Here is a 12,230-nt window from a genome sequence, read left to right on the forward strand (position 1 = left end):
AAAGGTGGAGTGGAGAGGAAAAGACGCTTAAGGGAAATGGGTAAAACTCAAGGGGGAGAAGGACGCTGAAAGCACAGGGGAAGAAAAAGGGGTGGAGAAGGACGCTGAAAGCACATGGGGAAGACAAAGGGGTGGAGAAGGACGCTGAAAGCACATGGGGAAGACAGAGGGGGAGAAGGACGCTGAAAGGACATGGGGAAGGACGCTGAAAGCACATGGGGAAGACAGAGGGGGGAGAAGGACGCTGACAGGATATGGAGAAGATGGGGGGGAGAAGGACGCTGAAAGGAAATTGTGAAGAGAGAGTGGGGAGAAGATGCTGGCAGGGAAGAAGACAGAGATGCCAGACTATGGGGGGAGTGGAGGGAAGAAGATGGGTGCCAGACCAATTTGGAAGGAGGGAGAAAGGGAGAGGCACAGTAACAGAGCAAATGGAAGACGCAGAGAGAGAGAGAGATAGTGGATGGAAGGAGTTGAATGAGAACATGAGGAAAGCAGAAACCAGGCAACAAAGGTAGGAAAAAAATTCTTTCTTTTTTTTTTTTTGCTTCAGGATAAAGTAGTATATTAGTTGTGTTGATAAAAATTTATAAACATTAGAGGCTCTGGTAGAAACCCTTTACAAAGTATGTATTCTTCCCAATTAATATTTCCAAATTAATAAAGTCTTTTTGCTTATTTGTAAATGGGTTTCTACCAGAGCCTTTAATTCAGTAGCATAATTAAATGAAATAACTATTTCTGAAGTTTATAGGGACGGGCGGGGACGGAAGGGATTCCTCGCGGGGACGGGTGGGGATGGAGGGATTCCTCACGGGGATGGGTGGGACATTGGCGGGGACGGGTGGGGTTTCTGACCCCGCGCAACTCTCTACTAAGGACTTAAGCGGATATTCCAGGAACTGCAACTCTACTGTGCTGGACTTGTAACTACAAAGACTTCTGTTGAATGCAGGAGACAATTCTGTTACCTTTACTTACCTGGCCCAGGCCAATGATAACCACAAACCCACATGGCAGTGCTCAATTCAGCCTGACCACCTGGAGTACTTCTGTGATGCAGCAGGCCTCAGCACATTACTGCCTCTTGTTCTCTCCTTCTACCAGCCACATGGCAGTGCTCAATTCAGCCTGACCACCTGGAGCACTTCTGTGATGCAGCAGGCCTCAGCACATTACTGCTTCTTGTTCTCTCCTTCCACCAGCAGAATCACTCACACTGTTGCCACTGACTCACTTACTTTGGTCAGCAGCAATCAATTGAGTGCCATGCTCCTGCAAGCTTCATCTAGTATGGAGCTCCCCCCCCCCTTTTTTTTTTTTTTTCCTGAAATGCTGAAACTTGTTCCTGGGCACTCAAGAACCCCAGTCCAGAAATACAAGCCAACCATTCCTCTCAGGGTTTATGGCAATTGGAGGTGGGAAAGAGCTGAGTTCACCCAGATGTAATTCCCCAGGCATTGGGGCCCACAAGGTAACAAGCTGACCTGTCAAAAGATCTTTTCTTCACCTGAAAAAGAAAGTAATATATTTGCTGTTTGTCCCCTCCTCCACCCCAAAGGGTTACCCAGGAAAACACCTCACCATTCCTAAGGATCCTTGACACAGCCTACCCACTAGACATTATGTGCAGATGGAGACTGAGAAAAAAAAACAACTATTAAAGGACTGCACAGGACACTTAAAAGATGCCCTCACGTCTGAACTGGTCTATGGAACACTAAGGAAGTATGATCATTTGTTATTTATGAATTATTTTTATACTCATCTACTTTTTGTTGGTTAATCAAGTAATATTATTCTTTTGAAAAATATCTAACTGTATTGTGCAGCCAATGTTAAATATCTAGACAATCCTTCTCTATGTGCAAGACTGCTAATTTTAAATGACTAGTCATTACTTCTACCCCAAAGCAACACTGTATTATTACAGCATGTCCACTTACTTTGTGTCAGAGGTAAGTCCCACTATTCTCCTGAGATCAAACGGTCTTCCCATATCAATGGGAGGGTTTGCTGCCTCCAAAGAGAGACGTCTCCTAAATGGCTCCCAAATTCCTTGAGCTTCTAAATAAGCTGTTCCAATTACTAAGAGGAAAAGTACACTGCATGGAACAGAAGATAAGACAAACAATGAGTCAATCGTTACATATTTGTGCTTGCTTAGTATCATCAGAAAACAATGAACTTGTTGTGCCAGCAGATAAAGCATTCCAACTGCTGTTGTAGTTCTAACTTATATAATTATGTGCAAATGTTTAGATACTCATGGTTTTAAAACAAATTTAAAAATGGGTTATGCAGATGCGGGCACCAATTCCAAAATATGTCAGGATAACAACAGACTCACATTCTGATCAGATGTTCTGTTGATCTATAACTGCTCATGGGGTAGAGGAGATGAAGGGAGAGATGCAATAAAGAAGAGGGAGAAATTTTGAATATGGTGGAGGGCAGGGAGACATTCATAGAGGAGAATAGAGAGAAATGTTGGACATAGGATGGAGGGCAGGGAGAGATGGTGCATGGGGAGAGAGATAGAAATGTTGTACATGAGGGAAGGAAGGGAGATGCTGTACAGAGGAGAATAGAGAGAGAGATATATGGTAGACAGTGGGAAAGAAACAGAAATGTTGGATATGGCATGGAGCACGGAGAAAGAAGAAAACATCAAATGGGCAGGAGACCCTGATGAGAGAGTTAATAGAAGACAAGCTGGGACCAACATGATTTGAATAATAAAGTGACCAGTCAACAAATAGTAGAAAAATAATTTTTATTTTCTGTTTTGTGATTACAATGTGTCAGATTTGAAATGTGTATCCTGCCAGAACTTGTGTTAGACAGTGAGCTAGGACCTAACAGAGAAAGGACATGTCTTTTTTGATTACACCACAGCATCGGAGTTGGGTTGGAGAGGTTACAAAAATACAACAAAACACCCAGTTGGGCAGGAAAAGTGAATTGAATCGAAAAATCAATTCAATAGGTCAAATCGAATCAAAAAAAGTTTCCCTGAATCGCACAGCACTATTTCAGACATGCAGAGAGCTATGAATACTTTTTCAGCCAGAAGAGCTCTCTGAAGAGCAGGGGAAAAAATTCCAAAAGGAAGAATAGAATGATTCTTAGCTGGCTACTGGAAACATTTGGAAGCTATTATATTTGCTATAAAAGGTGTTACAGAGTATTGCTTGGAAGGGTAGCTAAACTTGTGTACCTACTATATTCACCATTTTCTTATTTTAAGTCTGTCCATTTTCTTATTTTAAGTCTGTAAGAAACTGAAAATAAATACTGCAGTAATTATTCATTAAAATCTATAAAATATGCTGTGTTTATCTTTGTACTCTGCAGCTTGTGTGTCACTTCTGATTACCTGAGGATTTACAGAAACATATAATTGGACCAGTGGTACCTAAACTTTTGCATTCAACTGTTAAGGCAGATAACTCCATGGTTTGTGGATTTAAAACAGCTGTTTACAAAATTTATCAGAAGTGAAAATCTCAATTTAAATCCAATGTTTCATACCAAGGGAACAACCACTAATTTTATACCTTTAAGCATCTATTATATCCTCATATACTGCGGTTTTGGACCATATTAAAAGATGAGTATGGAAGACCAAAATCAGACTTTCCATATTTTTATACATAAACATTCTTCAGATTCATAAATTGATTTGTTTTCTTGCATTTGAAGAAACTTAGATGAATAAATATTAAAATAGCTTTCTGACAACTTAAGAAATACTGTAGTTTGCCACAAGTCTGAAAAAAGAGATGTGTAAGATTGCAGTAATCAGAGTGATTGATGTTAGAAAAATAAATTTAAACAGTTCTTGAACAGACATTTAATAGCTGCATAATATGTCATTTATTGTAAGCATTAAGGGTGACTGTGGTATCTACTGTTTCTTCCATTTAAAAACAAATAAGGCAGTATTCAAACTATATTACGGTGTTCACATATGTAGACCAATGATATTCAACCCAGTCCTCAGGGACCACCTGGCAAGTCGGATTTTCAGGATATCCACAATGAATATGGATGACAGTGATTTTGAAAACCCGAATGGCTAGATGGTCCCTGAGGACTGGGTTGAATACCACCGATGTAGACGTCACTATAAAAATTGGTATATGTGCATTTATGTATCCACAATATCTGCATGCAATTCATCTGAAGTACCTCATTATTCCTGAGATGAATATGTACAGTGCCAGCTCCCAGTTAGGTCGGGGCAGAGCTTCTGCACATGTTGCTAACATGTGATATGGAAGTGATGCATTTAGCATAAATACAAATTCAGAGCCACCGGTTGTAACAAACTTCAATTCACGAATGACTCTGGAAGAAGTGAAATCTGGTGTAAACCTAATATATATATAAAAAAAAAAAAAAAAGAGCCATGTTAAAATGTGATAGTTCATGAAAAATGAATAAGTATCTGAGTAGAGGAGTCCCATGCTGCCTTGTAAAGTCATGGTTATTTTTTGAAAATTTATTGCTAATCAAGTAGAAGATATTACCACCCATGGAAACACTATTTTCTCTAGTACTGATACTTTACTAGAGTGCTAAATAAATGGTGAACATCTGTTGTTGTTTCATATTTACAGCATAGACATTAGTCATTGTAGTAATAAAATAAGGAACAGTAACATCAACCTGTGGATGAAAGAATTATTTAAAATCTATACCCCTATAAGTTTTTACTAGATTCTTTGCAATATATACCTTACAGTTGTCTTTGGTAAAAATCTGAAAATAAATCTTATTGAGGCACGTGTGTAGAAACTGAAGTGTCATGGGACAAAATAATATTCTTAGAATGTAAAATAAGTGGTGAGACAGTGCATCTTGGCTTTCCCTAGCTTAATAATGTACCCTGAAAGAGCTTGAAAGGACAGCAGCACTACCAGGAAAAGGAAAACATTTAATCTATTGTGACTGTATTAAAGACACAGAGGGGTCACCACAAGGTATTGGAAGATTAGGTTCTTTGTTAATCTTCTTTCTATTATAAAACATAGAATTATGTACTATAGCTGTTCTTTCACCCTAGTCGTAAACTTTGCAGAAGGGTGTTGCTCAAATCTTCCAATTCCTCCCTTTCTGCACGGGAGAACAGCTCCCTCTTCAGTTAGTACCAAATCAATCGAACTCCTTTGAAACAGAAGAAAGGAAAAGAGGCGGCACAGGGATCTACCCAGGTAACATTCTGTTCTGCTCTGTAACTTATGACAAAAGAGCCATGATTAATAACAAGTAACAATTAACAGTGAACAACAATGAAGCACATGAGTAGCTAGGAACCAACCAGCTAAGTGCAACAAGGAGAACCCATAAGGAGATAGTGGATGCTGCAGATGGGCAGACTGGATGGGTCATTTAGTTTTTATTTGCTATTATGCTTTTATGTTTTCTATTACTAAGGCAATAATAAAATTTTATATTTTAACATTTCATCTTATTACTGCAATTGTTAATCAGGAGCTCCTCCTGCACAAAATTACTTGCAAATTTCGTCAGTGGACAGTTTTGCACAAGTGCTGAAAATTTGTCATACAGGCTATGAATCCTCTGAGGAAATACTGGACACAAGCCTCCTAAGGATGAGGAAAATGCTTGGAGTAGAAGCCTCAAATCTTTCCTAAACTTAAACAGGTTTTATTGTGTTAAAGTGCAAGAGGAGACAGATCTCTTCTTGAAGTAGGTGGGTATGGGCTTGAAATATTCAAGACCACACTAGAACTCAGTCTGGTACCAGGGATTGAAATCTGAAGTTATAGCCCAATTTTATGGTGTTCAAATCACAGGAATGTCTTGTGATTTGTTTCCATTACTAAAGAAATAAGTATACCCTACCCCGTTTTTCTCAAGTCTGTCCGGGAGTACCCCCCTGTCAGTCAAGTTTTCAAGATATCCACAAGGCATATGCATGAGATTTATTTGCATACACTGCCTTCTTTGTATACAAATCTTTCATACATATTCATTGACATCCTAAAAACCTGACTGGTAAGAGGGTACTCCAGGACAGACCTGGCAAACAATGCCCTACCTCAATTAGACAAACAAACCAAAAAGGCAAGCGAGATGTCCAGAGATTCAACCAATGGGACTGCTTATTAATATCAAAGTCACAAAACTGAAGACTAAGGTCCCAATTTTGTGACTTTTGGCTAGATTCACAAAGCAAACCGATCATGTACTGATTGGCTTGTGACCCCTTTGTGACCAGAATTTCCTCCTGCACTATTCACTAACCTCTCCTGCGATCCACTTCAAATCCGTGCATGCAAAGTAGACAGGGACACGATTCACCAACCAAATTTTTAAAACCAATTGTGTTGGCCGATCAACCCAAGAAGTGACTGCTGGGGACCAGTCAAAAACGTCTTTCCGACTCTCCAACTCCATAGAAGCCCTGCTCTCTGTACGCCCTCCATCTCTCGTGCCTGCCCCCCAATGCTCTTCCCCGGATCTCTCCTGCTTGCTCTGCCCCGAATCGCCGCCCTGCTCTGCTCATATCTCTCTTGCCTGCTCACCCTGAATCGCCACCTTGCTCTGCTCCGATTTCTCCTGCCTGCCTGCCTGCCTGCCGCTGGGCTAAAAAGTTTAAAAAAGAAGTCATGGATCGGACGGGTCTAGACGCATGCGCAGACCATCTGTCGGGATCACACACCAGCGATCTGTGCCGGCAGATGGAGGCTTTCCTCCAATTGCCCCCCCCCCCCCATCTGCATATTCAACTTTCAAGAATCCATCGGACCTGCCTGGATTGGGAACGAGTTGGTCCCAATCGGGTAGATTTGTGAATCTAGCCCTTTGATATTGAAATTTTCATTAATAAACAGTCCTGTTGGTTGAATCTCTAGACATCTTGCTTGACTTTTTGGTTTGTTTGTCATATATTGAGGAAAGAACTCTTCGCTTCTTTGTTTGGTTTCACCTACCCCGATTGGAGGCAGTTGGAAAATAAAACTAGCACCCTCTGGAAAATGATTATATACACTGTATATTACTGTGCATTTTTTAAACTGGTATCTTGACAAAGCTTTGACTTCTTACCCCTGTTTCACGTTGATATATTCTGATTATGCTCAGTTATGTTTCTTGTGTACTTAACCTTAAACTGTGATACATGCCATTAACAAGATGGTAGAAGGATAAATCTAAAAATGTTTATCTCCTAGTGAAGGCTGTACCAAAACCCAGTATAAACTGTATATATTGAACGATATAAAACTGGTGAGTTGCAATGTGATCAGATAAGCAAAAAATCATTTTTACCTTCTATCTTTTCTTTTGAGTTGCATTTAATGGTAACTCATATGCAAAGAGTGATATTTTATTTGCACAACACCTATGGCCAGATCCACAGTGGAAGTGAAATGTGTCATAGGTGAGGAAAGGCAACATTATATGGGAAGGAGTTCTCAACAAAGTCCTCAGGGCACACCAAGTCAGTCGGGCTATAATGAATACACATGAGATTATTTGCATATAACAGAGGCAATGCATATAAATTTCTCATGCATGCATAGTCACTATAGAAATCTTGAAAACCAGACTGGCTTGTTGTGTTTCACGGACATGGTTGAGAACTCATGGTGTATGGTGATGCTAAATACAATTATACTCACCAGTAGTTACGTAACTAAGTATGTGGTCCAAGCTATTTCATATTAGCATTTCAAACTGTCAAACAGGAAATCTACAACTGATTATTAAAAAAATAATTTCCATAACAATTGTTAAACTAGTGCTCTCATAGAAAACTTCAACAGGCTTATTTTTAGCAGATGCAACTTGTCCAGTATTCACAACATTTTTTTCAAACTCTTCAAAACGAAAGATTAGGTTCTTACCTCGATAATCTTCTTTCCATTAGAAAAGCGCATGAGTACTGAGCCTGTGGATAGTGCATCTTCACCCTTGAGGTATGCAGAAATCATTTTCAACTCCGCCTTCCTGCATCACCGGGCACCATCCTCTCTCCTCAGTTTGTACCAAAGCAGAGATAACCCCCTGAAAGAGGAGAAATAAGAAGAAGGGGCATGGGGAAACTCCCCAATGATAAACTTCTGATCTGCTCTGCAAGAAAACACAACTCATTAACAACTGTAACATAACAGTTTGCAAACTTTGCAACATAGTAGGCAAAAGCTTATTACCTGATAATATGACACACGACCTACTGTTGCTGGAACAATGGTCGACTACTTGGCAGCTAGGCTTCAATGCTAAAAAATGCAAGATAATGCACCTGGGTAAGAGAAACCCGCGTAGAACTTATGTACTAAATGGTGAGACCTTGGTTAGGACCACGGCGGAACGCGATCTAGGAGTGATCATTAGCGAGGACATGAAGGTTGCCAATCAAGTGGAGAAGGCCACCTCCAGGGCAAGACAAATGATGGGATGTATCCGCAGAGGTTTCGTCAGCAGGAGACCTGAAGTTATGATGCCGTTGTACAGAGCCATGGTGAGACCTCACTTGGAGTACTGTGTTCAGTTTTGGAGACCACACTACCGAAAGGACATGCTGAGGATCGAGTCGGTTCAGCGAATGTCCACCAGGATGGTCTTAGGGCTCAAGGATCTCACGTATGAAGAAAGACTAAAGAAATTACGGCTGTACTCACTTGAGGAAAGAAGAGAACGAGGAGATATGATTGAAACATATAAGTACATCACGGGACGCATCGAGTCAGAAGATGATATCTTCTGGCTCATGGGACCCTCGATCACCAGAGGGCATCCGCTGAAAGTCAGGGGAGGGAAGTTTCATGGCGACTTCAGGAAGTACTTCTTCACCGAGAGAGTGGTGGATCATTGGAATAGACTCCCACTCCAGGTGATAAAGGCCAGCAGTGTGACGGATTTTAAGAGAAAATGGGATACTCACGTGGGATCTTTAAGGGAGTAAACTCAGGGAGGAGGGATACTTGGAATGGGCAGACTTGGTGGGCTATAGCCCTTTTCTGCCGCTTTTTTTTCTATGTTTTCTATGTTTCTAACATCAACAAGGCGGAATGAAAACCACCACCTACTTGAGTGCAACCAGCATTAACACTTGTTCAGCTCTGACTGTCAAGAACAACCCTGTACAGACACTCCTGTTCTCTTTGAAGTCGTAGCTTCTTATTGTTTCATCATACTTGAGTGCGATTAGACAAGCCTTTGCAGCCTCTTACCTGTCTGAAGCTAAAAGTAGGTTATACTGAAAACTGATAGGGCGGGGCTTCAGGACTCATGTGCTTATCTACTAGAAAGATTATCAAGACCTGAAGCTTTGAAATTCTTTTAGCTGAAATTATGGCTACCAGGAAAACCATCTTTATAGTGAGATCTGTCAATGTGGGCTTCTATAGGGCTTGTATAGTGCCTTATTTAGGGCCCTCAACACGAGGTTAAGGTTTCATGAGGGACGTTTGACACACAAGCAGACACAACTGCACTGCTCCCTTCAAAAATCTGACATATCCAGGTGAGAGGTTAAGGAACCTCTCTCCAATCAAGCTCGAAAACAAGACACACTGGCCAACCTGGACCTTTAAGGAACTAACAGCCAAGTCCTTCTCTAGACCTCCCTGAAGGAATGAAAGGATCGCTGCTATCAGAGCCCTAACTGGCTCTATCTACTGCTCCGAACTCCAGTTTTGAAATAATTTCCAGGCTTTCACATAAGCCACTATTGTGGCTGGTTTCTTGGCATAAAGGAGGGTAGTCATGACCTTTTTGTACTAAGGCTGTGCGGTCAAGAGTCATGCTGTAAGCTCAAAGCATTCCGGATTCTCTATAGAGATTGGGTCCTGCGAGAGCTGCGTTGGATGAAGAGGGAGTCTCAGACTCTGGTCTCTGCAGCCGGACTACATCCATGTACCATGGCCAAGACAATCAATCTGAAGCCACGAGGATCACTAGCCCTCAATGCATCTCTATTCTACGAATGTCTCGGCCTATCATTGGCCAAATACAAGAGATCCCTAGTAGGCCAAGATTGCACTAGAGCGTCTACACCAACGCTTTCCTGCATACTACTTCAACTTAAGTATCACGTTGTGCTGTGATTGCAGACTTACGCCATCAGAGCGAATGTCACATTCCCCCCCCACCCCCCCACCCCCCCGGTGAACAAGCCTGTTGAATGCTTCCCTGGGACAAGGATCAGTCCCCTGGATCAAGTGTCTGTTGACTGAGACAGTTGGCCTGAACATTGTTCACTCCTGCTACATGTGCTGCCGAGATGATTAGCAGATGGTTCTCTATTCAGCAAAACAATAGCTGGGCCTCTAATTTTAACAGCGCACTCTTGGTTCCTCTGTCTGTTGAGATAAGCCACTGCTGTGACATTCTCTGCAAACCCTGTACAGACACACCTAAATCAACGCTACCAAAATGTCTTTCTTAGACAGTAATGGACTGTATTCACTGTGCTGCCATGTGCTGTACCTGCATCAGCTCTCACTGTAGGTGGCTGATGGAAAAGCTTTTCAATCTCATACAAACAATCAGGATCTCCAGGGGCTTTTCTCTTCTGGCTGCCGTTTACACAGGCTGAAACAGCCTGAAACCCTCTATCCCACTAGTCTTACACGGGGAGGGGAGAGTAGATTCCGCTGCCACCCGCAAGGTCTCCCAATCAGCGCAGAGCCCAAATACAGCCTGTGTTCACATACTTCAGTCAAAACCCAATGAGCAGACTACCAATGGCAGAACCAGAGCCGATCCAAGACCTCAGAACACTGAGCCTGAAGCCCCTCCTAGGCGGAGCTATTAAAGGACTATTGGGAATCTCTATAGCATCCAAAGCTTCTAAGAAAAACATTGGATAATATTGAAAATAAGAAATTTAAGCAGAGCAGATAAAGAGACACCTTCTCAACTCAATTGCAAAAGGAAAAAACTGAGGAGAAAGGGCAGTGCCTGATGATGAAGGGAAGCAGAGTTGAAAATGTAGATGTCTTCAGCATACCTTCGTGGGTGAAAATGCACTACCACCAGTTTCAGGACTCATGTGCTTTTTGCACTGGAACACTAAGCTTTTAGGAGTTCATTCTGGAGATCTGTATGCCATTAAACACTAGCAAATTATTCTATTAGCAAGGGTACTATTTGTTTTCAAGGCATTTGTGTCTAGAAATCATTTAAACATAATTTCTCACCTAATTCAGAGCATAAGATATTTGCAAAGACATTACTTACAATATGAGAATGTCCTTAGAGGCATTGGGACTTAGTGCAAACTCTTGACAATTAACAACTTTAAATCCATATCCTTCACAAGAGTATCCATTGATTTCCATGGACTTCACATTAATTTGTAGCTGCCCTGTGTTTTCCACTTTGAATGTCCTCTTCAGTGTGAAATTTGGTTCTTTGAATTTCAGTTCTAAAACAAACCATCAAATCATTTTCAAAAGTTTGCGTTATCACTAAGGGAATGACATTAGAAACATATTATACATGTGCTTTCTGAAAGAATTGCAAGAACGGGAGTTACTAATCAATGTCTATCCTTTCTTTAAAAAATAAATAGATCTAATACAACCATACTGAAAGGATTTAGCAGCTAAGAATTATTTGATAACCACATGTAAGAGAAAACATATTTTGTGCATTTGATTTTTTAATATAGAATGAAATAAGGTACAAGCTTACAAAGCCATAAACTAATTAAACATTTTGGGAAAAGATTCAGTGTTTAAAATAGAAAACAGAAAAATGATTTTAAAAAAGTTACAAAATAACATGGAAGTCAGAATAGGGCACATCAACAACTTAATAAAACAAACACAAAGAACATATAAATATCCAAACTCGCTCCCCAAAATATGCAGGACCAGGGTAGGATTAATCCTTTGGTGGGCCCTAGGCAATCAAGGATTCCCAATCATATCAAATGGGACAAGAATGGGAGAAATAGAAAGATTCTCTATAGACACTCAATACTGCCTGTCACAAAGAGATCTACATCTTCTCAAGACGTTTCTGAAAAGGTATAGCTGCAGTGCTCTTACTTAAAAGCTGGAGATGGAGATCTTATGTGGGATTTATTTTCGGTAAAGCTAAGTTATTACCACAACTCAAGTCATACCATTCCATGCTTAGAACTGTGTAAAGCAGTGCTAGCAGTAGAGACAGCAGAAATAATGAAATTGATATTCATATAGATGCAGTCAGTTTTTACACTGACAGCAAAGTCATCCTGAGCT

The 12,230-nt window shown here is 40.8% G+C and overlaps 1 protein-coding gene across 1 annotated transcript in view; it reads right to left on the reverse strand.

Annotated features, from left to right (window-relative positions):
• Positions 1 to 12,230, reverse strand: part of TMEM131 (transmembrane protein 131) — a 396,906-nt gene that overhangs the window by 105,140 nt on the left and 279,536 nt on the right. Inside the window, 3 exon segments of the mRNA XM_033949394.1 lie at positions 1,947 to 2,105; positions 4,195 to 4,380; positions 11,221 to 11,407. Coding sequence (XP_033805285.1) covers positions 1,947 to 2,105; positions 4,195 to 4,380; positions 11,221 to 11,407 — 532 coding nt within the window.

Source organism: Geotrypetes seraphini, chromosome 6 (assembly GCF_902459505.1).
Source record: "Geotrypetes seraphini chromosome 6, aGeoSer1.1, whole genome shotgun sequence".
NCBI classification, from domain to species: domain Eukaryota; kingdom Metazoa; phylum Chordata; class Amphibia; order Gymnophiona; family Dermophiidae; genus Geotrypetes; species Geotrypetes seraphini.